General features: G+C 52.4%; 10 protein-coding genes across 10 annotated transcripts; 5 read left to right on the top strand and 5 right to left on the bottom strand.

Moving 5' to 3' along the window:
• Positions 1-97: 97 nt before the first annotated feature.
• SETTUDRAFT_142823 (uncharacterized protein) lies at positions 98-1,875 on the top strand (the record flags this gene model as incomplete). Its single annotated transcript, XM_008032673.1, has 1 exon — positions 98-1,875. The coding sequence occupies one exon, from the start codon at positions 98-100 to the stop codon at positions 1,838-1,840; it is 1,743 nt and encodes a 580-aa protein (XP_008030864.1). The 3' UTR covers positions 1,841-1,875.
• Positions 1,876-3,174: 1,299 nt separating this feature from the next.
• Positions 3,175-4,205, bottom strand: SETTUDRAFT_35220 (uncharacterized protein; the record flags this gene model as incomplete). Its single annotated transcript, XM_008032468.1, has 5 exons — positions 3,175-3,671; positions 3,716-3,847; positions 3,909-4,076; positions 4,099-4,126; positions 4,164-4,205. The coding sequence occupies 5 exons, from the start codon at positions 4,203-4,205 to the stop codon at positions 3,175-3,177; spliced, it is 867 nt and encodes a 288-aa protein (XP_008030659.1).
• A 1,713-nt stretch (positions 4,206-5,918) lies between these two features.
• Positions 5,919-7,284, top strand: SETTUDRAFT_44312 (uncharacterized protein; the record flags this gene model as incomplete). Its single annotated transcript, XM_008032526.1, has 3 exons — positions 5,919-6,042; positions 6,113-6,472; positions 6,540-7,284. 3 exons carry the CDS (start codon positions 5,919-5,921, stop codon positions 7,142-7,144), a joined length of 1,089 nt encoding a protein of 362 aa, XP_008030717.1. The 3' UTR covers positions 7,145-7,284.
• A 63-nt stretch (positions 7,285-7,347) lies between these two features.
• Positions 7,348-8,904, bottom strand: SETTUDRAFT_165874 (uncharacterized protein). Its single transcript, XM_008032674.1, has one exon. The coding sequence runs from the start codon at positions 8,832-8,834 to the stop codon at positions 7,611-7,613; it is 1,224 nt and encodes a 407-aa protein (XP_008030865.1). The 5' UTR covers positions 8,835-8,904; the 3' UTR covers positions 7,348-7,610.
• Positions 8,905-10,884: 1,980 nt separating this feature from the next.
• On the top strand, positions 10,885-11,220 carry SETTUDRAFT_99605 (uncharacterized protein; the record flags this gene model as incomplete). Its single annotated transcript, XM_008032675.1, has 1 exon — positions 10,885-11,220. A coding segment is annotated over one exon (336 nt), but the record flags the coding sequence as incomplete, so codon positions are not given.
• Positions 11,221-12,200: 980 nt separating this feature from the next.
• Positions 12,201-16,139, bottom strand: SETTUDRAFT_142833 (uncharacterized protein; the record flags this gene model as incomplete). Its single annotated transcript, XM_008032676.1, has 5 exons — positions 12,201-13,560; positions 13,610-14,439; positions 14,491-14,658; positions 14,708-14,991; positions 15,044-16,139. The coding sequence occupies 5 exons, from the start codon at positions 16,137-16,139 to the stop codon at positions 12,603-12,605; spliced, it is 3,336 nt and encodes a 1,111-aa protein (XP_008030867.1). The 3' UTR covers positions 12,201-12,602.
• Positions 16,140-18,812: 2,673 nt separating this feature from the next.
• Positions 18,813-21,361, bottom strand: SETTUDRAFT_123063 (uncharacterized protein; the record flags this gene model as incomplete). The annotated part of the gene is made up of 3 exons (XM_008032677.1): positions 18,813-19,713; positions 19,795-21,122; positions 21,172-21,361. 3 exons carry the CDS (start codon positions 21,359-21,361, stop codon positions 18,919-18,921), a joined length of 2,313 nt encoding a protein of 770 aa, XP_008030868.1. The 3' UTR covers positions 18,813-18,918.
• Positions 21,362-21,540: 179 nt separating this feature from the next.
• On the bottom strand, positions 21,541-23,556 carry SETTUDRAFT_142838 (uncharacterized protein; the record flags this gene model as incomplete). The annotated part of the gene is made up of 2 exons (XM_008032678.1): positions 21,541-21,906; positions 21,954-23,556. 2 exons carry the CDS (start codon positions 23,554-23,556, stop codon positions 21,725-21,727), a joined length of 1,785 nt encoding a protein of 594 aa, XP_008030869.1. The 3' UTR covers positions 21,541-21,724.
• Positions 23,557-24,319: 763 nt separating this feature from the next.
• On the top strand, positions 24,320-24,844 carry SETTUDRAFT_35226 (uncharacterized protein; the record flags this gene model as incomplete). Its single annotated transcript, XM_008032469.1, has 1 exon — positions 24,320-24,844. One exon carries the CDS (start codon positions 24,320-24,322, stop codon positions 24,842-24,844), a length of 525 nt encoding a protein of 174 aa, XP_008030660.1.
• Positions 24,845-26,422: 1,578 nt separating this feature from the next.
• Positions 26,423-27,190, top strand: SETTUDRAFT_157321 (uncharacterized protein; the record flags this gene model as incomplete). The annotated part of the gene is made up of 1 exon (XM_008032679.1): positions 26,423-27,190. The coding sequence occupies one exon, from the start codon at positions 26,423-26,425 to the stop codon at positions 27,188-27,190; it is 768 nt and encodes a 255-aa protein (XP_008030870.1).
• Between the last annotated feature and the right edge of the window lie 244 nt (positions 27,191-27,434).

Here is a 27,434-nt window from a genome sequence, read left to right on the forward strand (position 1 = left end):
CTTTTTCTGCCGAGCGGTGAACGCAGGCGCCGTCTTGGCGCGTGAACTGGCCCGCAAAGCCCATCTCCAAAGATGGCAGCACAAACCGCAAGCCACAATGCGGCCGGCGCATCGAATAAAGCTTCTACAGGGCTCATTGAAGCCTCCGAGAAACCGCACGTCTGACCGTCCTCCCTGCCCGCGCCAGTTCTCGTACAAGCATCCCCGCCAATTCCTCGTTGCCCACCAAGGCTCTGCGCGGCCCCAACTTCCGTTCCTCTACCCCTCCGGCCAACATATCTCTAATGGCCAACTCCAACGTTTGTTTTCCATCAGCGCAAACCACAAGAAATTCATAAAGGAGACGGCCAAATTGAGTGTGCGGTACAGCATACTAATTTTCCTGCTCACGTCATGTTTCAGTATCGCGAGTTTGGGAATACTGAGCGAACAACAAGAGCGAGCGTTTCCGTCGCCGCACGAATGGAGTCTGATTACACGGTTCAGATTTAGGAGAGGAAAGTGGTGGCAGGTTCCAGAGAACAATGAGGATGAGGGTTTCCCGAACTGGGCGCGGGTCTACTCTGAGCTCGAATATGCGCTGAACCGGCTAGAAAATCCAAACAAGGATGGAGCTGGTCTGGCGGAGCAAGAGGAGGGAGGAATACTGGTACCAGGACTAGGCAAGGCGGGCTTCGATATAACTGCGAAGAGCGAGGAGTGGCGGCAGGGCTACTATGAAGTGCTCATGGGCATGGCCAGCGCAGCAGAGCGGTTAGATGGATGGGTTACGGACAAGTGGAGGAGGAACGTATGGGCGCCAGAGTTCGTTCAATCGGCCACGAATCCGCGACCGAAAGCTGTACTTCCTGGTATGCCAGAGGTACCTGACGAAGAGCACCGTGTGCCTGCTGCCGAGGCACCTGAGTCGTTTTACCTCAAGATCATCACATCCAAGGGTTTTAGTACATACCAAAGATTGTCTGCAGCCCTGGGCTATGCCGACTGGCTCAGCTTCAGGAAGCTACCAGACTCTGCCGAGGAGATGTACAGATGGGCACTAGACATTGCCATTGCAGGTCTTCCCACCCCTGAACCCTCTGCCGTCATCAACCGAGAGACTGCAGTTCTCTCTTCCAAGGCCCCAAAGGAGGCAATCACTCCAAATATTGTTTACGCCGCTACGAATCTCGCTACCTTCCTAGCTGAGCAAAGGAGAGTCGCAGCCGCACTACCAATTTTTGTCTCTCTGCTCCGCGCTCGCATGAGCGCAGACGAGGCTCGTATTCCCACAATCGCACCACAAAAAGATTCAAGCTTGACGGGCACTTTGCTGAGCCTCCTTCGCGAGCCCGACTACCCACCTGTTCCTCCTTCAGGTGATGAACCACTTTTGCGCAAAGAGAGTGACCGTTGTGAGGAAGCTGCTCTCAAGAACTACATTGGCGAGATTCTCTTCGCGACCGCTGGCTCGTCCTCAGACCAGCGCCAGCAGGGCCTCTCGTGGGTCCGCGATGCCGTTTCTACCTCCAAGGTTGCCCAGTCCTTGGATGTCATACGCGCTAACAAGGACCTCCGCAAGAAGTGCGAACAGTGCGAGGAGGTTGGCCTCGAGTCTTGGGGAAAAATCATGACCTATCTTGCTGCTGAAGCCAGAGAAAAGCGTGACCAGGCGAAGAGCGGAGGGTTGTCAAGGTTGCTGTGGAACGTGAAGGGCACGAAAGGGCTGGATGATGAAGTGGAGAATCTGGAGGGTGAAGAGGAGGGCGTCATACTCAGGCTGAACAAGCTTAGGAGTAAGATGTTGAAAGAAGAGTATGCGGAGATGGATCGCAAATATGCAAGGACATTTGTATTCTAGCTGCTGATTGTATCATACATGTGTAAATAGGAGGCAGTTTTACAGATAATGGTACATTGCCTTGAGTCCATGTGACGAAGATATCATTACAGCCATCTTGTAAAGAAAATACCTGTAGAGCACTCGCACCATCAGCTCTTTAATGTGTTTGAAATCTAAAAGTCAATCAGTTTGTTGTTCTCCAGCCGGTTCACACAATCACATACCAGATATGCTTGTCATCACCGTGTGGGGGGTTCCCAGAGCCAACAAGGATCAGATTGAACTGACCTCCAGCTTTAAGTGAGCGTTTATTGATGTGTTGTAGGATCTTCTTATCCATGTCGGGTATCGCATTCGCTTTGCAGTCGGTCCACGGCACATGATCGCCCTTCTTGAAGCGTAACGCAGGGTGGTTACAGAGGCAGGGCTCTGTGGTTCTCATAACCAACCCATATCTTTATTCTCGTGTTTTTCATTGCTTCCTTGCTCCTCCAGATATAAGAAGAGGCTCCATGCGGTTCTAGGGAACCCGAAATCGGATCGAGGCTCGCGGAAAATGGCGAAGAAGTCGGCAAACTGTCATCATCACTCTCGCTAGCGCGCTACCCGGGACTTGGTAACTGTTGGGGACTGCGTGAGCGGCGCAAGTTAGGTAGTCCGTAACGTCCTTGGCTGCTGTGTGGGTAACAAGGCTTGCAATTATGGCATCGAAAGAGGTAAGTTGACCCTGCGAATCAGTGTCGCAAGAGGCACTGAAGCGGAGAGGCAGGTGGAAAATCGAGCTCCGCAGAGGAGCGGTACTGGCACAGATGAGGAAGAACTCCGTCGGGTTGGTTGGTACTGAGGAAGATGCCATGTTTAGATTGTTGTGATGGTGCTGCATTCGAGGTGATGATAACATGGAGAAGGTAGGATAGAAGAGACTTGTAGAGTTGTTGCACAATTAGCTATTTGGTGAAGCTGAACAATCTGAGAAGAGAGAGAGTATGTGTGAGAAAGGGAGAGCGGGGGGGAGTTGGATGTAGAAGGTGGGCAACCTGCAGCTTGAATATATGTTGTCTAGTCGCAGCGTTTGCCTGCTCAGCGCCTGCTAGCACTACTGAGTTGACGTCACTGCTGGCGCATATATGGTGAATACAATAACATGTGCGGTCTGCCAGGTAAATCACTACACCGCTAATGATATTCACGTAGCAGTGACGTACTAAACTATTGTGGCCGTCACCACAATCTGATCTCCGCTTGAAGCATGCCTGTTGTGCATTTCTCATATCATATTCATACACCGCCATTGGCTCAAACCCTGAAGCCAGTCAAATAAACCTCCTTCTTTTTGCATTCCGCTCTCCATTCTAATCCCACAATTGATGCTGATGTTCTGCATCCTCTTGTTTCTTGGTCTCCAGTACATTCTCAAACTCAGGAGGTACTGAACGACTAAACTCTTGCAGCATAGCAGTAAGATGTGGATTCGTCTCCCAGGATCCAGCGCCACACATACTCTCGTAAGCATTTTTTACGTCCTCGTATCGCTTAGCCGTCGACTTTGCCCATTCTCTTATGTTCTGTCCGTGAGGAAGAATAGAGCCAACTCGAACGTTGGTCGAGTTATCGAATGGGCCCTTTAGACAGTTGGCGTACACAAACTGATCCAATTCCTGCTCTTTAATACTGCTAAGGATATCAACCAGATCTTCTCTATTTAAGACGTTCCCCAGGTACTTTGATGTCTCCAGCCAACCAAAGATTCGCCCAAGATTCTCCGTGTCACAGCGTGCGATCAGTATAGCAAGCGGACTCCTCGAAAGTACCTCGCTAAGACCCTTTTGGACACTGCTCGCGTCTACCCCTCGAGTTGTTTTCCAAGTCCAGTGTGTATTCGAACAGGTTGACTGCGTTGGTGAGAGCGCAGGTTGTAGGTGAGCCCGTGGCGGTGCGTAGATCCATCCTCCTCATGATGCATTCCATCGACAATAACCCATGTTTGACCATCTCTTCCCACACCAGTATGAAACGCTCTTGCATCTGAAAACGCCATTTCAGACCATCAAGTATAACCTTTAGGCGCTGCACAGTTCTTCTTGACTGAAATCTTTCGGATAAGCCCAAAACAGGCGCGGACTGAACCCAATGTCTTTTAGGTCACCAACCTTGCCTTGAACCGCAGTCAAGTTGATCTCCATCTGGATAACTGCAAACGCCTGACCTGCAGCTGCTGGTGCTTGCTCAGTCAGATATGGAGTATGATAGGAATCTGTTATATTGTGAAGACGTACAAAGAACAGCACAGCTTAAACAGCACGTCTAGTGTATATAGACAGCTGTTGGTTAGTAAACTGACACCAAGCAGTTGTAGGCAGTGGTAGACAGTGTCAGCAGGCATTGGTATGTGGTGGTGGTAGGCAAGCAGAAATAGTAATCAGTACTGGTAGGCAGTAGTAGTAAGGAGTAAATAATAGTATTTGGCAGTGGTAGGCAGTGGTGGCACTAGGCGGTGATTGCAGCTTTAGCTGCAGATTATACGCGGTAGTGGTAGGCAGGGAGAAGCGCCAGGCAGTAGTGGCAGTCATTAGTAGATAGTAGTCGGTATAGTAGACAGTGGCAGAGCGAGGCATCTCAGTTACTTATAATGCGCACCCCGAAGGCATACTCTGACCCGCACGCACTCACTGCATTTAACCTTTTGCGTCCTATACCAACCCACGTGACCCCCCCGCAAACAGATCCCTACAAACCAATCCGGTAATCCCCCAAAACAGCAACCCTATAGCAAACACACCCTTCTCTCCGCATCAGCAACAAATCCTCCCCCGAAAATAAACACGTACTCCACGTGATGCTCAACCCCATCAAACCAGCGATTCCCCATCACCAACAATCTGCGCGAAAAACTCAACCTCACACACACACACACACACACCTGACCCACCTCTCCAATATCTCCTAGAAACTCCCCCCACGTGCCAAACCCGATATTCGCATGCAGTGCATCGTTTGCCAGGGGGGATGCAAGTGTGCAATGTGATGAGCGCACATGCAATAACTCTCCCTGCTCCGCTCCGCCATACAACCACATAGCATGCACGTAGCAAACACGCGCTGTATCGTCGAAGCATGACAAGTGCGAAATGGTACTTGATCCATTTCCATATAGGAAGGTTACACCGCGGAGCGCGCAGTTGAAAAATAAATAAAAAAATGGTTCGGCTTGAACGCTCAAGACATACTTACATGCATTAAGTAGACGCTAAGACAGCACCACTAAGTACATACGTACGTACTTACTATCACCACCACCACCACCACCACCACCACCACCACACAGGACCAACCACTCCTTAACACCAAGATACCCACGACCGCGTGCAAAAAAAAACGGGGGAATGCGGTTCCACCGAGTTCTTGTAAGTAGTCAGATTTTTTGTTTTCTCGCGTTGCTGCAAGACGGAGCGAAACGAAGAGTCAGTCGATACCGTGTAAATAATGTCTCATTTTGTTTTGCAGCCATCAGCAGGTCCTATCAGCACGCGGGTGCGCATCCATCCCTGCAACGGCGCATTGCCACATGCGGCTGCGAAGTATCCAGGGGGGGCAGCGAACATGGCCAGCCAGCCAACCACGGGCACGCCACAGCCGTCGTGGGCATGGCCTGAGGCACCTGTTTTTCTTCTGCATTGGAGCTGCAGCTGTTGTGTCGTTCACGTGTAGGTTCTGCCGTTCTCCCGTGTGCTTGGTAAGGGGGTGGTGGTGGTGCGTGTGTGGGTGTGCATGTGGAAATCACACGGCTACTCGCGCACGGCGAATCAGCGCGCGGTGATGCGCTGGGTGTTCGTGAGTGGAGGTGTTGCTGGCGAGGAATTGTGGGGAGAAGGAATGGCGGCCAGACGGGTATGCATGGTGTCTTGAGCGTCGAGTGCAGACGCGGCTCAGCTGGACGAGAGATGGTGGGTGTGGTGGGTGTGTGAGTATAGGAGGTGTGTGAGTGTGTCTGCAGATGTTCATATAAATGCGTTGTCAGTAGGGATGCTGAATACCAAGCCTACTTTCTCGTCGTTCTTTTCTCTCTGTTATTACTGTATAGGAAAGCCAGAAAACCATGGGTTTCAAGTCGCTGGTTGCCGCTGCTACTATCGCAGTGTCGTCCGTGGTGAACGGGGCGCCGCTGTCACTGGAAGAAAGACAAGCACCGAGCAGTGTACCCGACTACGTGCTGAAATATGGTCAGTAAACCATTCCATACTTGCTCCCAAAGGCCACCAAGAAAAGAACTCTTCTGATAATTCTCCCAAGCCCCAATCGTATATCTACACTCGGACGACGCGTACCACCCCACCGATCTCCAGTCCTTCCTCAACCCCACGACGCCGCGCGTAAACTACCAAGAAGTCCCGGGGCCCTCCAAGCCCCTGACAACGTTGAACCTGGATCAAATGGCCAGCAACGTGTGGCTCACGTCCAACGACGACGTGACCAAGAACCCCGAGTGGATCAAAGGCACAAAGCCCAATGCCAACGGCAAGACTGAGGGCGCCACCACCGCAGCTGTTATCGTCAACGACAAGGGCAACGGCAATGTAGATGCTTTCTACATGTACTTTTACGCCTACAACTACGGCGGCGAGGTCCTCGGGTGGAAGAATTTGAACTTTGGTACTTGCACACCTCTTCTCCGCATACACCACCACTCACTGCATAACTAACAATCCCACCCTCGCAGGCAACCACGTCGGCGACTGGGAACACACCATGGTGCGCTTCTCCAACGGCTCACCCACCGCAGTCTGGTTCTCGCAGCACGCCAACGGCCAAGCATTCCGGTACACAGCAGTGGAAAAAGACAGCGCAAGCGGACAGCGGCCCGTGGCGTACTCGGCCAAGGGCTCGCACGCAAACTACGCCATACCAGGGACGCACGACCACACCATCCCCAATCTGAATCTACCCGGCGGCGTTCTGGAAGATTACACCAATCGTGGCACGCGCTGGGACCCGCTGCTGAGCGCGTGGTTCTACCGCGTGCGCTTTAGCAGTGCGAATCCCCAGTTCGAGGCGTACGACGGCAAGGCGCCCACGGCGTGGCTGGGATTCAAGGGCCGCTGGGGCGACGAGCAGTACCCGGATAGCGATAAACGCCAGTTCAAACTGTTTGGCCAGGCCAAGTTCACGGGCGGTCCTACGGGTCCCGCCGACAAGCAGCTGAATCGCGAGAAGGTGTGTCCTGAGAATGGCAACCTGTGTATCTTGCGCAGTATCCTGGTGCCGAGGAGGAGGAGGAGGGAAACGGAGGGGTTTGTGAGGCAGGGTGATGAAGTGGTGGTTTGACCGTCATCCTGATTAATACTTTGATACCCGGATTTTTCATATACTACAGGAAATGTAATAATAGTAATGTTTACAACATGGCATAAGCGCTGTTCTTTTGCCCATATCAACTTTGTGAATAGAACACGTGCTACTTCAGGCAAGAGGATGAGTGGAAAAACCACATCTCACTGATAATGGGCCCAAGAAAGTCTCTGTGAAAAGTATCGAATGCTCTTTCGAAGTCTAAAATGAATTGCTGTGCTGGTGTAATCGAATCAATCGCTTCCTCGGGGTCCTTTGTCGCTTATAGATCAATAAAAATTCGTAGTGCGGTGCTGATATCCAAAAGAAAAAAAAGGCTGGCACTCTTCAAGCGTGCCGGCGGGGCGACCTTACCCGTCGTGCTGGAGCCAGTGAGATAATATGTATACAGAAACCAACTCTTAGATAGCTTCCCAACGCCAATATGCCTTAAAAATGTGTATCAAAACCCATCACCCTCTTTCCATTCTCTTCCCGCTTCCAGCGCCCGGTTCTTGGGATCCAGGCCTCGAACTTGGGCATCGTGTATTAGACGCTCGATAATAGGCTCCAAGCGTTCAATCTCTTTAATGTAATGGGCGTCTTTGCCGGGTTCGGGCGGTTCGACTGATTTGAGGCCCTCTTTTGCTGCCTGCTCGGCCTCTACTCTCTGGTTTTCCCAGTCCTGGTAATTTGATTGATTCTCGGCCAGCTCGTTCTGGAGAGCGATGAAGTTATCGTATTCTTCTTCGCCGCCGAAGCAGAACCCATACTGTTCGCAATAACACATATGTTCCTTTGGACAAAGCACGTTTTGTCCCGTGAAGACATACTGCCACACGTACTCCCAAACACGGCCACTAAGCGAATCGGGGATCTGTGTGTTGAACATCCAGTCGCGGTACCAGACGTATTGTGCATAGGGCTTCGCTTGTATGCGTTCTCGTGAGATGGCAAACTGGGCGCAGCATGGCTGGGCCAGGACTTCGGGGATTTCGTCAAGGGGGAATAGTTCGCTCCACGACTTTGCAAGAAGAACCTCTTCTTGCTTGTACTCGTTCTTGACTGTTTCGCCGGGGTGCTGCCAATCCGGGCAGCCGGGGTCCCAACTGCAGCGCATGTTGACGTAGCCTTTCCTCCAAACGTGCGGCAGGCTTAGGCGGTTTACGAGTTGATGCGCGTCGCTCCCGAGAAGTAGGTCGTTGTGCCATGCCAGCTGATGCGCGTGCATGAAGATTGAGACGTCGGGAAGATTGTCGTAGTGGTCAATGATGTACGACAGGTATATCATGACCTCGTGGCCCTTGTTCTTGGGCGGGTGCAAGGGCGCGCTCGGGTCGTCGGCGACGTAGACAGCCAGCTCTTGGTCGGGCATCTTTTCCCGTATCCAGTCAATGTTTTCATCCTTTGTCCGCGCAATCACCAGCGTCGACGTGTAGTTGTGCCCCGGAGGCATGGGCGAGCCGGGCGTGAAGACGAGTTTCGGGTTCCAGTTGGCGTAGTCGGGATCGCTGGGCGTGTCTTTGGAAGGGTCGGCGTTGGCAGCGCTGTCGACGTGTTCTCCCAAGCCAACATGCTGGGGCAAGTCCCTCCATGTGTCGCTGGTGCGCAGGCCCGAGTAGAAGGAGGTGACTATGAATAGGGCGACGACCAGCGCCAGGAATGGAATGGCGTTTCGTCGAGTCATTGTGGACAGCAGAGCGAAAGTCGCAGGAGGGCGGGTGTGCGATGATGAAGAAACCTGGTAGAGAATCAAGTCTTATTGAAGCCACATGTCAGACCAGGCGGCAGGCCGCCCCATCAAGGTTCCCTCTGCACTCACCAGTGGCGTTTTGTTTCCCCATATAGACGGCAGTGCAACGCTTGTACCTGGCTAAGGCGTCGAGGCACATACACATACATATGTATTATCCCAGAGATCGACGGGGGTTCCGCCTGGCACGGCTGACTCGCAGCATAACAGATCATGGTGCATGTCATGGAGAGGGCGAGGGAGGCGCTAGGCCTGTCATCCAAGGGGCCCCCCAGGCCTCTTTTGCCCCCCCATCACTTGGGGCCGTTTCGAGGGCGACCTGAGGCGCGACCAACCTTCAGCCAACGTCCATGGTGACGACGCCTGGCCGTCTCGCCGTTAGCGGACCGCGGGCGCTGCCGGTGCCCGTATCTGTCACATCTCTGTGCATCGCTCGTGTTCCTATTTCTTCTCCGTGTCAACCTGTCCCCGAGCTGTCGTTCCCTCCCTTGCCTCTGCCCTTTACTCTCCTCGCCTGGTCATAACGGAGCCCCCCCCCCGGCACTGCTCTTGATTTCGCGCCGCGCGGCGCCTCCACCGTGAGCACAGTAAGCCCGACACCATAAACGCAAACCGACACTTCTGACAATGCTGTCGTGTTATGCAAACCATACGAAGACAGCATGGGGCTGTGTACATGATGCTGAGCAGCACCAAACACGACGCTCGCCACCATGGCATGTCTCCAGCATCTACCACTACCACTACCACTACCACTACCAGCTGGCTGCTTGGCTCATCAGCGGGCGAGCCGACCTTCCCAAGCCAACAAGACCAGTAATACAGCGGCAATGTAACCGTGTATCGCCAGCAAAAGCGCATACTTTTCCTCGACTCGGCCATCATCAGTCATACACACAGAGACACATACACACACACCTACATGCTAGTCGCCATGGCAGGCAACCAATCTACTGCGCTTGCACTTGGGGGCTGCTGCCATCAAACAGACGTGTGATGTCGTGCCAACAACACGTCTTGCACACGCTTCTCTCCCAAGTGCAGCGACCAACAAGGCACGCACACTCACTCTCTCTCTCTCACACATGCGACGAAAAAGGGAAATGTGAGACAAACAAAATTCGGGGGGAGGAGCACGCACCTTCGGCTGTACCTGACTGCCACCGCCCGCACATGCACCACCACCACCGCCACCACCATCACCACCACGACATGGCCGTTTGCATCCAGCAAACACGACTCAGCGGCAGCCTACAATCACGGGCCCGCCAGGCGCATAGTCTTGGCGTGGTGGTTTGGTTGGGTTGGGGCTGCTTTGCTTTTCGACGGGCGTCAGCTACACCACGCAAATGGGGCCGTGGCAAGTGGCTGCATCTACTCTCATCCAGACATGTTGGTGCGAAGATACAATGCGCAAGGCTGTAAAAAGCGTCCGACGTCGATAGTCTCAACCCCACTTAAGCTACTGGGGGGGTCGGGGAGGGCGCGGGCATGGTGGACGATGCATGATAGTGACAGTATTTAGACAGTGCTGCTCATGCGGAAGGTGGTGTGGGGACTGGTTACTGGACGTCCAGGTTGCATCGAGAGGCAGTAGATAGAAGTACAATTTGGTGTCGATCAAGATGACTGATGCTCCCACGGGCTATAGACGATGCCCCGAAAGCATTCACCGATGTGCTGAACCGTTTCTCCAAGGAAATTACCGAGCTGACGAAGGCTAAAATCATGTCGAGCTGCAAGCGCGCACTCCACGGCAGAGCTGCGAACCATATCGATGAACTCGGCTATGAACGCGATCGCAGCAGGTCTCCGCGTGGTGACCGGCGCGACGAGGGCGCGCGTCCTCGCAGCGCCTCGCCGGGCGGTCGCGACAGCCGGTATGTTGATGGTGCCTGTGGCATTGCTGGCCGATGGAATGATTGACTGACGTGGATGCAGTGGCCCGCCGCCAGAGCGCAGGAACGACGACGACGAGAGCCGCAACTCTGGCTCGAACCTCTTCGTCACAGGCATCCACCCCACTCTCACCGAGGACGAAGTCACGCGTCTCTTTGAGAAGTACGGCGACGTGGAGCAGTGCAACATCATGCGCGACCCGCACACCAAGGAGTCTCGCGGCTTTGGCTTTGTCAAGATGGTCACGTCGGAGCAGGCTGACGCGGCCAAGGAGGGTCTACAGGGCGAAGTTCACCAAGGCCGCACACTGAGCATCGAGAAGGCTCGCCGTGCGCGTCCGCGTACGCCGACGCCGGGCAAGTACTACGGCCCCCCGAAGCGCGGTAAGTGTGGATGGTGTTTGTTTGGGTTGCGTGTGTGATGGGCTAATGGCATGAGCAGAGTTTGGCGGGCGTGGCCGCGGCGGCCCTCGCTACGGAGACCGGGACTCGTACGACCGCCGTGGTGGCGGATACGGGCGACGTGATGACTATGGCTCTCGCGGCTCACGGTACGAGGACCGCGGCTACGGAGGTGGCCGTCGTGACGACTATGGCCCCCGGGGCGTGGATCGCTATGCGTCTGAGCGCAGGTACGATCGCCGCGGCGGTGGTGGTGACTACTACGACAGGCCTCCTCCACCAGCTGCTGGCGGCTACGACGCGCCTCCTCCGCGTGAGGGATACGGGGGCGGAGGACGCTCGTACGAGGGTGACTACGATCGTTCATATCGCTAGCTCCGCAGCTGACACAGGCAGAACCCAAACGGTACTAAGTTAGGGTTCGTATGGCATCCTCGGTTTTGCGCCTTTTCCAGCACTTCACTTCTGTAATCCTAAGACTACTTCACTGGGGTTCAGTTTAATACGGCTTTTACACGCACACAAAGGGAATGTGGACGACAAAACGAGGCTCGTCTAGCATCCAGTCAGTACGCCGCACACAGGGCACAAGCAGGCAGAGACAAACCGTCGTAGGCGCGCTGTTCGTTTTCGTACTCCATGCTGATGATGTCGTGGTGGGTCACGAGTGTTGATAGTTGGTTGGTTGGGGAAAGGTGTTTGCTGAAGCTGGAGTTTGGGCGATTTTTTGGCAGGGCTGATCGACGGTAGCCGCTTCTCACTTAGTAAGCGGCGCGCTAGCGCTACAGATGCTGCACCCAAGTGGAGTAAAAGTGGAAAATAGGGTGAAGGAGAGTGGAGGCCGCCCGCCGAGAACCAGCTGCTATTTGTATCTTGGTTGCAACCCGCCCGTCTGCAGCGACAAAGGCCCACGGCAGCAGCAGCTCGAGCAGAGACGCCTTTGGCCGAGGCAGCTGCAGCTGCTAGGGGGGGACAGCGCCCACCGCCCCCGTTCTGGCCGCCATTCCCCATCCGTCCTCACGCTGGCTGCCGCAACAAGCTGCTCCAAGCGGTCGCCATGAGAATAAACTACTATACTTGTTCTTGCTCGTGTTCCAGCCTACTGCTCCCCATGTTTCGTTACCCCTGCCGACGAGACTCGGTGCAACTGCAACCCGGCAGCTAACCAATCCAATTACTCCATGCCACCATGTCCTGCTGGAAAGAAACCATCGACACGCGTTGGCCGGTCCCAGATCGTAAAGTGTACGCCATGCACCACACGCCCGTAGTGTCCCTTCTACGCCGTCAGGTAGCTATGTTACAAATGCCCAAGATAATACAAGATGCGACACGACTTGTCCATGCGCAAGAAGAGGAAAACAAAGCAAACAAAGAAACAAAATACTGACCACATCCTCAATCACCACCCCCTGGACCGCTTCTGCCTTTTGCGCGCCACCGCCTTCTTGATGGCTGCCACGTTCGATTCTGCCGTGTCCAACGATCGGACAGGATCCGAATTGGCTAGGCCGTCCAGCTCGTCATCGTCCAGCTCACTCAACTCCTCGCTCATGTCTCGAAGCACCTCACGACCAGTATACCGCTCTTCGTATACGGTGGTCCCGTGCACATCAAACGTCTCAAAGTACCACGGCACACCGCCGTTGCCCAGCGGATTAAGTAGGTTCTTCTCCGATCTCGGAGGCGTCAAAGGCTCGGGACGACCATCGACATGGCCATGGTTTTCGGCAAGTCCGTCGCCTTGAGCCTGCGTCTGAGAAACGTGCAATGCGTCTTGACCAAGCTGCAGCGCAATAGCCGCCTCATCAGCCGCTTCATCGTGTGTACGGTCTGCATCCGCGCCATTTTCGTCGGGAGTGGGCGCCATTTGTATTTCTTCAGACTTCTGGCCAATGGCGGCGGCTTCTTCTCCATCCAGAACACCCTTGTGGACTTGTCCCACATTTGGCTGGTCCGTTTCCGTGGTTTGCCGAATATTTTCATCATGTGAGAGCACACTGGACCTGCGCTGGAGCTTTTGATTAAGGAGCGTCTCCAAATCAGGCAGTTTCTCGTATGGCCTGCCAGCCAGCTCGGATTCTTTTCGGATTGCGTCCTCAAAATGGGGCTGCAAGACTTTGGTGATGCGCTTGACAATCTTCTTCATCTCCTTCTGCTCAGACGTCAAGCTGCTATGGGAGACCTGGTTGAGCTGTTGTTCGGCCTCGTTGATGTTGGTGACGGCGGCAAACCCAAGCTCAGCGCTCAGAGCAGCCGCCATGTCTTCGTTAAATGTCTGTACGGACGTGTAAAACTTCTCGTCGAGCTTGGTCTGGAGCTGATTAAACCCATCGCTAAAGTAGCCTCGGCTGTCAAGTCTGAAGGAAGTTAGCCAAAGGTATTCAAGGGTCAGGGTAGTCGGCTTACGCTTGTGCTCGAGCGAGAATGGGCTGCAGCAGTTGCGGAATCGGGAAGTAGATGCAGTCGACAATTTGCTGCAAAATGAGGACATCCTTGAGCTTTTCAGCCTCTCGCTGTTTGACCATTTCACACAGCACCCGGATCTGTTCCATGTCGTCTTCAAGGCGCTCTGCAAACTCAATACGTCGCTGCAGCCGAGGTCTGCCAGCGGCACCCATGCCTGCAAAATTACGGCGGGTGATCTCCATGGACGAGAAAGCCTCCATTTGCAGCTGTAGGCGCTTGAGGAGCGCAGCACCACGCCGTGCCTCTCGCTTCAATGTCCAGTATTTGCAGGCGTCCTGTACAAACTCCTTGCGCTTACGAACGTTGAATCTAATGAGCGTGTTTTCGACATTGTGGTAGACGGCCTGTGGTACAACGGGAGCGCCAGAAGGAAGTCTCCAGGATTTTGTCCCCGATGCGCGTTTGCGCTTGTTGGAGCCTGGGGTATCGTCGTCTGGTCCTTCGATAGAAGGCATTGCATGTGACGATCCGATGGAAAGGGCGTATGCTTGACTGTCTGGCCATCGGACATGGCGCATGGTATGCCGGTAAAAGGCTTTTGCATCTGCAATCGCGCTCTCCACATCATACTCGCGCTTCCAGTCGGAGGGAGTGTGACGGTCGCAATAGGCTTTGAGCACGGTCGGATCCTGTGGATTTGTCGACTGTGACGCCTTCATACGTAAGCACAGCCTGGCCCGGCGCGCACATGTCACATGGAAAGCCTCAAAACACGACTTGTGTCCGCACTGGATACAAGCGCCCATTTTCTGTTTGCAGATGTAACACGACTGTATTTGGTTAGTTTGGCTCGCAGGCAGACTGAGATAGCATGTACTTACCAATTTCCAGCGAGTCTTGGGTACCTTCTCCACGTCCTGCACTGGCTCTTGGAAGGTTGCATTGCCAAGTGATACTTCTGGGATCCACATGGCGCATAGCAAGTGTGCCCATTTCATGGATGTTGTCTGCTTGAATGCACCATCGATGTTTGGACAAAAGATGCAGCCCTATGGAAGTCAGTATGCACTGGGTAAAGTGGATGTTGATAAGACATACCGGAAGCTCACTAACGGGCGTACCGCGCCCCACTAACTGGCACCGTCTACATAGCCACTGGCCTTCTGGAATGAAAGGCACTCCATAGCATTCCTGGTGTACAGCCAGGTCGCATCCATCGCAAAAAACTATGGCATTGGTGTTCTCGCAGTCGCCATCATCGCAAATAGCGCACTTTGTGTCTTGTTCCTCACCTTGCCCAGCGGGTTCTCCGTTGACAGCCGCTGCACTACTAGATCGCGGCCGATGCGTCTGAGGTGGCTTGGGATTTGGTTTGGGTATGCCTTTTGCACGTCAGCTGGCTCGTTCGACATAGACTGGTCCTATGCGACTTACGCTTCTCCAATGCATGCCACTCTTTCTCGATCTGAGTGATTGTGACTTCAAATATCGCGGGTTTGATGCCTTCAACGCCCTCTTCTTTTCGCTGCACATTGAGCGCCTCCAGCCACCGTTCGTCTTGCTCATCCATGTCGAATTCCACGCGACCCAGAGCAACTGCGCCCGCAGTCCCCTCGGCCTCTGTCTGCAATGTCAGGTCAAGGTCTTCTTCAATGGAGCCTTCGGGGAGGCGAATCAGGCTATTCTCCGAGCTCCTTACAAAGACCTCGCTCTCCTGATAGCCAATGTTCGCCATGGTCTTGTCCACATAATTGACCTTGACTCCTTCGCTTTCCTCGTGCTCCTTGAACGGGTCCACTTGGCGCACTGATGGTTTGGGCAGATTCAATTTCTCGCGGGGATTCATCGTCGGAAGGGGATTGATGCGCGGCCGAGGGGGCGGGCCGAGACCGGAAAGCATGGAGGAGTGTCTGTCGCGCGGGGGTCGTCCAGGCCGTCGTGGTTTTGGTGTCAGAAGCGCGCTTTCTTCATGCTCGGCAGGCTCGGGCGGCTGGGATCGCAGGCCGTCAAGGAGAGCAGAGAAACCATTATCAATCGCATATTGTCCGCTGGCCGAAGCGTCCTGTGGCGTGGCTGAGGCACTTTCCGTCGGACTGATGCCATCAATCTGGTCTGCGCTAAAGACGGGCAATTCGGCATCTATGTCGAGATCAGGATGGAACTCGTCCCAGGACCGTTCTTCGCGCGGCTTGAATCCATCGTTTTGAGCCACGGCGGCGGCAACTGCAGCAGCAGAGCTGGAGCGTGGTCCGCCGGCCGGCCGTTCGCGTCGGGGTCGTGAGTATGACGGCGAGGGCGCCGACATGGAACCGTGCTGTCTGTCGGCGTTGAGGCGTCCGGTGCGGCTGCGAGCGCCCGTATAGCTATATCCTGGTGTTTCGGGCCCTTCGTAATCAACGTACTGCCCACCACCCCCTGCGCCGCCCGGTATGTATTTGCGCCGTTTGTTGACAGGCGCCGTGTCAGAGATGTGTCGCCGGGGCGGTCGTGCACTTCTCACGCGTGGTCGCGGGGTCTCGATTGGCGCCATGGAGAGGGTGTTGAGTGTCGTGTCTAGAGGCCCCAGGTGCGACTGAGGTTCCGATCGCGAGATGACGCGCTGGAACAGATGCGGTTAGCGTGGTCACAGTCGCCGCGCCCACGCCCTCCACGAGCATGACTTGGGTATTTTACCAGGGGAACCTGAAGATGCAGCGTCTTCGCCGGCTCTGCGCGCAAGACATTTGGCTGCGCGTGCTGCTGCTGGGTGAGGTTGAAGCCGGGGAGAGCCAATCCGGCTAGCGCGCCAAGACGACAAGTGGGCTGCATGCGCGAGATCGTCTACATCTTGATCAGCCTCGATCAGCACAGCACCATGTATGGCGCACAGCAGTAATGGTCGTCGTATCTGGTTATGCAGTGCATGCAGAACTATATTCTCGCGGGTTTTATTCTTTTTTTCCGGGATCAGGGGCAAAATACCGACAGCCTCCTCTGCCACGTGTTCGTCGTTCACGACTTCTCCAGAACCATCCTGGAACTAGTTCAACACTACACGATGCTACATTTTCCTCTAACAGACGCATTGTCCTATCGCTTCCAGATCGCTGGATATTCGCTTTTCGGGCCTATTCAGTCCAAAAGTCAGCCCGTCTCCATACGTCACTCTAAGCCGTTATTCGATACTGAGCTCAGCGAGTCATCAGCACACCTCCGCTCGAGCCCCGTCAATCTGACCCTGCGCTCAGGGTCTCTGGATTTATCTGATACGTTCGACTGTAATAATGTAAGCACTTGACATATGGACTTTCCACAGACACCTGCAGCACTCGGTAGGCATTTTAATTCATAAAAGAAGTGTCCTAGACGAATCGCACATCGTGTGGCATGAACTGTCTCCTGATGCTAGACCCACCGTTTTGGATTGCGAAGCCTGTAGAATTCTAGACTTTCTAAACACGCAAACTTCATGAAACTATTGATTACTATACCGTAATTGGTCGCATTTCCGCTTTTGGACATGGACCCCTCTAGCGTATTATTTGTCGCATTCCTCGACATCACCGTACCGCCTTGGCAACGTATGTATTTTGCCAAAGGTGAAAGAAGTGGGAAACTGAAAGAAGTGAGACGTTGATGGTTAAAATCATAGGATGATAATCCAACAGCGCGTTGTATTGATTGGGAAGACAAGTAGCAACAGAAGAGCTCCAGAGAAGTACTAATAGATCCAGGACAAACGAAAATTAAATACTGATCGAAAGAAAAGTTATAATCACCAACCTTACGCAGCACATTACCCAGCTGCTAAAACAAAAATGGTGCAAACCCCCCCAGCCAGCTCCTGAATCGCATATTCACTCTCTGCAAAAGAATATTCACTGCGCGCTCAATCCCAATCGAGCATGTGCTCTAAGATAATAATACAGAAAAACCGTTGCATGCTCAAACCACTTCTCAGTCAAGCCTGCCGGCCCATGGGCTAGGCACTCCCGGCAGAAATAACACCAGCACTCTGCACCTGCGGACCCACCCATCATCAGCTCTCCACCATTCAAACATTATTTAGAAAGAAAAGCAACAACAGAAAAGAACGCACAATACATTCACGATTATACGCACAGATAATTGCAATACTCGTATTACACCCCGGCACACAACTTCACCGTTTCCCCAACAACTTCCTACTAGCCTCGCTCTGGACGCGTATCGTTGCATGCTTCTCACTGGTACTGCGTTATATTGTGTGCGATGCACTAGAACTTCCGGCGTCCCGTGCGCGCGTACGCAGTCTTTGTGGACTTTCGAACGCAGCGCTCGTGCTAAGATGCAGATGGCGCTCCATCAGAAAGAAAAGAAAAAATCTATTAGTATTTCGACTGAAATAAAAGAAGGGGTGTGGAGAGTCGTGATTACAAGGTCGTGTACGGGTATCGGTGCTGACTGTGCAGACTCCTGTTTTCTCACAATAGTACATGTTGAATTGTGATAACGCAAATACCTATCTTTTCCACTCAATCATCCATGTTTTCGTTTTTCCCGAAGAATGTGCAAGCCGGAGGACTGCGAATACATCCTTCGGACTCCAATGTCTCCGACATGACCAACTCTCAAATCATGCATCACTCTCCTCTTTGGAGACATACGATGCATTCGAACAGAATACCTGAATAATGAGTCTATCTTTTTCTTTTTCATCTCCAAGTAGTGGCTAGACGGACTGGCAGGGACTCAGTATCTCTCACAAGCGAACTTTGAGCATGAACTGGCTCGCGTCATGTAAACGGCTCCTTTTCTCGCTGGTGCACACACGTCACAGATCGTTCTGCATAGTTGCTCCCAAACTGGCTTATGAATAGATCTGAGTCCAATGCATGCGGCAATATGCTGAGCTATAAGCAAAGAGAACCTTCATGCACTGAATTACCATTGGTCTTCCGATGTATCTCAAGTTAGCGACCATGAATAAGCGCGGTCGGTCCATTGTACCCGTCACGGAACTTCCCGAGCGTGCTGACTAGTTATGCGACCTGTATCTTTGGTACACTGTATGTAATGTGACTAAGCATTCTCGAATTCTCCAGCACCTCAGAACATCGGTAATGTAAGTTCTCTACTCGGCATTTGCTTGGACAAGCACGGCATCTCCCAATCGCGTGTACTTCATGAAGAGAAACAGTGTGAAGATTGTAGCGCGGTCAATGTCACCGGCATTTGGTTTTTCTAGCTTCTGCGAGTGTACAGGGTACGCGTTTGAGCAGGTGAACAGGAGATGTTGGATTCTGTGAGGCACATTGAATACGCAGTGACTTGCTACCCATCCAGACCAGCTACCTATAAAACCATCCTGATTCGTAATGATTGCCATAGCAGTCCAGCTCTCCAGCCTCCGGGTTAACCGGTTTTCTCATAACCGTAATGTCTCCCGGCCAATAGCCTTCAAGATCTGGATCAGCCTGACCCATCAGCACCAGATTACTGTAAGCAGCCTTCCTTTCTCTGCGGAACTTGGCCACTTCTTCAACAACATCAAGCAGTCTTTTAGCACCAGCTTCAGCGATTGTAGACTCAGGAACTGGCTGCATGGGATTGGTAGTACCAGCAAGCTCCAGTCCGCTCATGGCTGCCAGGGGCAGTGTGCGATCTATGTCTGGAAACTGGCCACACTCCTGGTCGCCAAAGAAGGAAAAGTCATGCGATGCTTGTTCCCAGAATGCTTCCGAGTCTGCGTCTTCGGTAGTGGACCTGGTGGGATATGCGCGCCAGCTAGTGGATATCTTTTTGGGCGCCGACTGCGGCGCCGCCATTTCCAACACGATGCGTCGAAGGGCAAACAGACCGCGCGCATATTCCTCTTCGGCGACAGCACGTCTGCGGCCTGGAGGGAGCATGTAGGTGTGTCTTGCTTGGTGTTTTGCAATCAACGTCTCCTCAGCTGCATCTTTAATGAACTGGATTATGCGGTCTACGACATGCTTCTCAGTTGTGATGGGAACGTCTGTCAAGACCAGAGTGTGCAGATTTGGAACCATGCCAGGATGCAAACACCGTTCTTGCGACTGGCGGTGTTCTAAGCGAGCTCTTCGGTCGTCAAGATAGAGAGAAGACGTTCCCTGTAACCTCATCTCCGAAGGTAATGCCGATGGCGTTGTTACGTTGCATGTGGGTCCTAGAGAAGCTCCGGTCTCTTTATGGAGAGAATTGACTGGGGTTAGCGGGTCCACCAATAATGGTTCCGGAGTATTCGCAGTGCGTCGTTTGATTAGCGATGGTTGAGGAGCCAGGTCCTCGTAACCACCTGCATGTGTACTCGACGAAGCATGATTGGGAGGCCTAACTGATGGATATGAACCGTGGAGTTCAACCGGGAGTGCCAAGTCTCCTAACATTTCATGAACGACTGCCGACTCGGAGTGAAGTTCAGCCGTCCGTGGCTCGACAGCCTCAAGTTCATGAGCAGCGGAGTTGTAAATGCCGGGATCTCCACACAGTTCCACACGCGGCGGTGTAGCCAGCTCGAGGTATGCATCTCCTGTCACAACCTGATAGTTGAGTCGAATGTACCTCAACCTATGCGACGCGAATTTGGATATGATTGGGATCAACTTTGCAACGCTGGGTAGCTCCATGTCATCTTCTCCTGCCCCCGGGTCTGTAGGGTAGGGATTACGGATGGTAGCAGCCAATGTACCTGCGTCGAGGACTTGCAGGCGTCCTGACCGCAACAGGCCCGAGATTCCTTCAATGGTGATGGCATTCTTGGATAGGTAAAGATATGAGATTCCGACATCTCTCGTTTTCTCTATGGTCAGAGTGCCGATAAATCCCTCAGTGAGCTTTTTGCGAAGATGGCCTACGAGATTCTCAGACTCAAACAAATCCAATTCATTGTCTGTTTGTTCTTGCTCAACAGGTGCCAACGGTCCCCGGTAGGCATGTGGGGCAATGACCGTCTCTTTCAGGCAGAGCTCAAGCAAAAGCCGAGTGCTGGTATCTGTCAAGTAATTATCACTAATGTCAAGGCTTCTGACTCTACTTCTGATTGAATGCGCAACTGTCCAAAAGTCTTCGTCCTTCAAGCCTAGGCCTCGGAGGTTCAGAACGCGCAGGTTGCGAATGTGTCTGAGAGCAGACAGCACCGCCTTGTCTCGTGTAGCTGGGGTCTTTGATAAGTCGAGGGAAACAAGATCTGGAAAATGCGGCAAGGCCTCTGCAAGGCCGGTCGACGTGGCATTTGTACATCCCGAAGCATCAAGCAGTCGCAGTCCGAAAACAGGAAATGAGTTGGCCCGTATCGACCTCAATCGAAGGCTCGGATACCGCAGACTAAGAAGACATGCGTGGTCGAAAAACGGAAGACCATTGACGATCAGACACTGTAAGCGAGGCAGATATTCAAGACAGTCCCTCAGCCACTCTGCATGGGGGCCGTCATAAATCTCAGCATGCGCTGGTGGGAAGCGCAGGGTATGGGTGAGCTCTCTCACAAAGGGCCGGACGTAGGGCAGGGTACGTTTGAACCGCGTTAGTGCCACTATGGTGGGTCAGCCAATGTCGGCGCCTTGTACCTTGGACCACAATACCGTATACAGTATCATTCTGAACCCCAAAATGCGATGCTGGGCTTCCCCAAAGGTTGGGTGTGAAGATGGCATGCCATGACCGACAGACTAAGGCTGCGGAGCACAAGTCTTGGGAAGGCAAGTATGGTGCGACGAGTATCCATGGGTCGCGTCGCATCACACTCTCGTACGATGGAAGGAGATCGTCCATGTTGTCGGGAGAGGCAAGATCATTTCTCCAGAGACGAAGAAAGCGAGCAGCACATGCGCATGAGTTAGCAGGTTCGGTGTTTAGTTGTGGCTGTGTTAGTTGCTGTCGGGGGCCAAAGCGATGATGTAACGTCAGGCGCTCCTAAGCGAGTTGTATTGCTGACTACTTTTGGCTGTGTAGGTATACTCTAACTTGTGTCTAACCTTGATGATGAGATATATCGGCCGTATCCTCGTAAATATTCGTAACCAATAGCCCTGATTTTGTCGCCAGCGCTGCATGAAATCCACACCTTAACCGCCTATTACCATGCTTGTGTTCTACTATGCTAAACCATCTGCAGCGCACCACATGACCACATGCTCAGTCCGCTCCGTTCATAATCTCACTTGCAAACTTACTCCTTGCTCTAATTCTAGGCCCATAAAAGACTAATATCCAAGGTACGATGGTCAGGAGCGCGCCAATGCCACCTAACAGGCTACTTGCTGGGCCATAGCCAAGCGATTTGTACATTCTTTCAGTGATAAGTGGGAATACACCACCTGAGCAACGTCAGCAGCTGTACATGATGTCATAATAATGGACTCACCGAGAATGTTTCGACAAAAGGACTGTGCAGCTATTGCCGAGCTTGCATAGCGATGGTACGTGTCGGCCAGGAAGTTGAACGTCGCCAGATAGATTGAGAAGATGCCGATACTCGCAATGCCGATTGCAATGGCAGGAGCAGCCCAACTTATCTTCTCAAAGCTTGTCCATCCAAACATGAATAGCCCAATTGGCATGAAGCCACTCTCGATGCATGCAAAGTACAATCGGCTCTCTGCTGTCCCTGTTGCCTTTCCATATCGTTTTGCAATCTTTTCTTGATATATGGATAGTATCGTTGCCAGAATGCTAGCTACGGTCATGAAGGCGAAGACGGCATTGGCTTCCTGCAGCGAAAATCCATGTATGCTTCGAAAAACTAGCGGGATAGCAGCCAGAGTCAGGTATAGTATTCCCCAGGCGAAAGAAATCCACATCGAGAACCAAAAAACGACCGGCTCTGTGAAAAGGAGGTAAAACGGCCGGGACAGAGAGATGCTAATCATCTTGCTGAGGGATGCGCGCTCTTCGTCGGATTTTACTTTCCAACGTAAACGCAGCGAGGTCGTGGATTCGGGTTTGTGACCGTCCAAGACGTTGAAGCCAAAGTAGCCTGCTTCTTCTCGAGCACAGTACCACTTGTTCAAGGCCTTGGCTTTTCTTGATAGCAGAACAGATCCTCGAGTTTCTTTGAATACCACAAACAAGAGTGCCACCAGGACTCCACATGAGATTGCTTGCGTGTAGAAAATCCAACGCCAGGTGGTGTTTTGCGCAATGAAGCCACATACAAGAGGACCAGAGGAGGTGCCGAACAGGGCTGCGCCAGTGAAGAGAGCCATGGGCGTGTTACGCTCTTCAGGATGATATATGTCTGACACGACGCCACTAACCATTGTCGAGAAGGTCGAGCCACCGATGCCTAAGAAGAAGCGTGTGACCAGCATCCCGGCTAATGAGCGCGTCAGGCCGGAGCATAGTTGACAGATGACAAAAACAACCCCGGAAGCGAGGAAGACAGGTCGGCGGCCGTTGATTTCAGAAAATGGGGCCAAGCACATGGGGGCAAGGGCAAAGCCAGTAGTAAACGTTGTAATGCCACACAGTGCTGCAACCTTGCTCACACCCCATTCTTTCGTCATCTGCTCGACGCCTGGGCTATAAGATCCAGCCGAGAATGCAGTGAGGGCGGTGATGACACATGATGTCCATATGATAAATCTCTTCCTAGTTTCAGACCAGTCGAAAGGATTCGTGTATTTGACAAGATCTGGAGGTGGAGGCGGTAGCACTTGGCTGGGTTGTTGTGGATGGATCGTAGTGGGGAGTGGGAGTTCGGTATCGAAGGTCAAGTATTGCCATACTATTTCGGTCTGCTGGGTGTTTTGTTGCGATTTGCAGTCGCGCGTAACGTCGTATGTATAGGTTTCTTCTTCTTCTTTGTCTGAGTTGTCGCTCGAAATCGCCGCGGGGTCGTCACTCAGTTTTTCGTTCATAGCACCCGGGGACAAATCCAAGGTTGGTCTTATTCCCGGGCTGGTGTCCGTGTCCGAGATGTCAAGATGGGGGCTCTCGGGAAGATACAGCACCTGGCTAGGGGCCATGTTGCTGTCAGGTCGCGATTTGGCAATGCGGAATCGCGATTTGGCTTAAAGACGAGCCGGGGGTTGGGGGTTTGAAAGGAAGACGCACCCGATGCTGCTTCCAAGATGCAGACTTGGTGGCGCACAAGCGGTGCGGGTACGATGTCACTAACCCACACGTGGAGTAGGCTATGTGCTGTTTCCGAGAACTCGAGCGCGAATGCATCGGTATTGGCCGGGAATAGACAACTGTGAATCGCGCTCTACCTCGGCGTATACACGTCAAGCAGTGACCGCTCCGACGACGACCAAGCTCTGCGACGGACATCCATCGTGACTATGCGCACCTGTGCAAAAGAAAAAAAACCCATACGTAGCAGTGACACCTTGAGTGCTTCACCAGCCACCTGGACCAAGGAACGCGAAGATGGATCCTTGGAGAAGTGGGGATGTATCCATCACGTTTACGGAAAGTGGGGTTGTAGGTATCAAGACAAGGAGAGATTCAAGCACTACACTTGAAGTGTTGTTGTAAGAGGTAGAGGAGCAAGATTTTAAAGTTTATTGGTCTCCACAAGCTGCTTGGTAAGCTCACGCTTATAAGATAGACACTATACTAGCAGTGAATACTAGACTTTACTATATTAGTATATTAGAATCACGCATAAAATTCATGTTTGCGAGAAAATGCAGATATTGCCCTTAGTACTTTGGTTTGGTTGCTATATCTTAAAATAGATGCTGTCTTAACGGCTATCTTGATTGCCACGTCAGATTGATTACTATGACCATCCCTACCTTAATTGCTAGGCCAGATCAATCACCACATGCTGAAGTGAAGAGCTATGGATCGGGCCAGCTGAGCAGACCGGTGAAGCAGTCGGAGTTAGAGCACCCCGGTCACGAGGCTAATGAGCTAGCAAGCTTAAGCACTAGGTCGATAGATAGATCTTGGCAATTGTATATAGCTGCTGTCTTTGGGAGTCTTGCCAGAGCAGCGAACCTGGTCAATTCATTCACCAACCCGATCACTTATGAGTTGTCAGTTCCCGCGCTCAATCAATTGCTAGGCCAGGTCAATCACCATCTTACTCGCCGTCTTACTCTCCAGGTCAGGTTTATCGCGATCTTCATTGCGATACGTCATTTCAATCGTTGTCTTAATCGCAACTTCTGTCGCAATCGCAATATCTGTGTTTGTTCAAAAGCCAGGTCAATCACTAATGGAAGTACCATCTTAACCACCATGTTGATTACTAAAGTTGAATGTTTTAGAAAGAGTTCTGGTGAGGTAATAAGTACACGCTAAGGGAATAAGCCTGAGAATGCAACAAGAGCAGATACTAGTAAATATATTTACGTAAACGCACAAAACAAAGCTACTACGCATACCTACTCCATGTACCTAAGCCTATTCTAGTCAACACCGCCCAAGTCTTACTATACCCTACGTGGAATTATCCTGTTCACAAGACTGATTGCATAAAACACGGATAGTGAAGAAGTTTGGTGACGGCATAGTGTTCACATTAGGCCTAGTCTAAGACTAAACACTACTAACTATAAGAACCCAATGGCGCAATATAAAGCGGCCTACTCCGCCCAGCAAGCCACATGCCTTTGTACTAAAGCCCTCGACAGGAATGTAGTAGGTAACAGAAAGATGTATCAATACGAGATAGCCGGTGGCATATCCAAAGCAAGGCCTCATCCGCCCCCGCTTAAGCTAAAACATCAGTGCGTATGCGCTTCTAGTAACCCGTCTAGTATCGTAACGCCTTGAGCACCACACGTGGACGTGACGATAAGCGCTTCTCGCATCAACTTTGGGGACAATCAATGGCGCCATATCGAGGTGAGGCCCGTGCTAATACGAACCAGATTCTGACACGGCATTCTAGCATTTGTGCCTGTAGCAATCGAATGGCGGCATATAAGAACCAAATCAAGGGAGAGCTCAGGCTGGGGTAGCGCTTGGTTCCCGCTGGCTGTCCTTGCATGGCGTGGAAAACAAGGCCCAAGACAGGCAGCGTGTACGCTCGGCAGTCTTCGGCCCTAACTCAGCTGTGCCCAGAATCTCCACCATAACGGCTCAAAGCGCGGAGCCTTTATGTGGTTCCAAGTGGCCCTTCCTCGGATAACTTTCATGTAACAGGAGGAACTGCGGTAGTATTTTGGTGTTGTTTGCATGAATAAATCACCCGAGGCTAGGCTATTTTAATCCCATCCCAGCCTCACGCCCGCACATGTCTACGCGGGTCTAACCGCAATCAGCCTAGCCATTTCCGCCCGAGGATGGCGTACATTTCGTCAGCTACATACAAGAGTCTTGGCGCGTCTCAAACAGACCAGGCTCATATTCTCCACATCTTGTAGAGGAAACGGAGATCCGCGATAAGAACCTGTTTGCATCGACCAGAAAACAACTCAATCCAGCACATGCGGTGTCGTCGTGGTACACACGGGGTGCGGACTTCATCGCCAACCCAGAGCCCAAGGCGCAGAGAACACAACCATGTCGACAAGCATGAACAGGCGCTCGTACGCTCTCCTCACGTGGTATTTTGTTCTCTTTCGTAATGAAGCTTCATACCCTGTTGAACACGCCAAACTACCTGGAGAGACCCCCTGTTGACGGCCGGATAAGCACTACCTAAGACTGTGCGCAACCTTGTTCACCAAGACAATCCCTGTGCGTCACCAGTATCTCAATCTGCTGTATAAGTATGGCCGATGCGCCGTTCGGCAGGTCACCGTATCTAGCTTTGCAATCATTGCACAGTTTACATACACCCCCGCCCCCCTGTGCCGTCCGCTCGTCTCTGTCTCTAGTCTTTTTTTATTCTTTCTTCACCGTCTTTGCTAGGTGTTTGTCCAATTCTCCGCCATGCATCTTACTTCGCTACTGGCACTCGCTGCGAGCGCCGTCATGGTAGCAGCGGCGCCGACTTCCAACATCGTAGTCATGGAAGACGAGGTGGTTCTTTATGGCAGCGGCCGTTATCAGATCATGAAACGCTCCGAGTTCCATGAAAAGTTCTCCGACTACTATTTCAACCAGAGTAGTGTACCGGCACAAATCGACACCAGAGGCATCACCACGTACACCAGCGAGCAAATTGAAGAGATAGTTGTAAGGGAGACGAGTAACAAGATCAAGCGTGATAACGGAGACGTTGTCATTATGGGCCAGAAGACACGCTTTCTTGGCTGGGACGTACAAATCAGTCCAATTGTTAAGGGCGGGCCCAATACGGGTACTTTTGTTGCTGTAGCAGCAGGCTACAGTATCAGTAATTCTATTGCCATTGGTGTGAGCGCCAAATTGGGATTGATCGAAAAAGTCCTCAGTGTAAGTGCAAGTTTTCTGCGAACGTGGACAACGACAAACACTCAGGACCAAACACTATCCTTCTTTGTGCCGCCTGGAAAAATTGCTTGCTGGGTTAGTAACCCGTGGACCAACCGCCAAGAAGGTTGGGTCTGGACGGGTACTATTGGACAACAGGGGTCACTAGAATACTGGCGAGCAGACCAGTTCGAATCCAAGCAGTACAACAACCTTGCATGGGTGGATGGTGTTATGCAGACATGCGTGGGCGACGATTATCCTCTGAAGAGATGCAGTGGAGCAGGATTTCTGGGGGCTTCGTAAGAGGAGCCTCGGGAGGTGGATATTGGGGATATTGAATGACTATTTGTAATGAACCACATATGTATATAGCCTTGAGGCATCAATGAGAAACGTCGCACGCACCCAGATCAGCGCTTTTTCTCGTCAAACGCAACCTGTCATGTTGCCATGAGTCGAATTTGCTGCACTGCATGTCGTCGGTCGTCTGGGTGAAGCGCCAAGTAATGGTTAAGGAAAGTCGTCGCGCAACCCCGCCATTCACAAT

Source organism: Exserohilum turcica (assembly GCF_000359705.1).
Source record: "Exserohilum turcica Et28A unplaced genomic scaffold SETTUscaffold_8, whole genome shotgun sequence".
NCBI classification, from domain to species: Eukaryota; Fungi; Ascomycota; class Dothideomycetes; order Pleosporales; family Pleosporaceae; genus Exserohilum; species Exserohilum turcicum.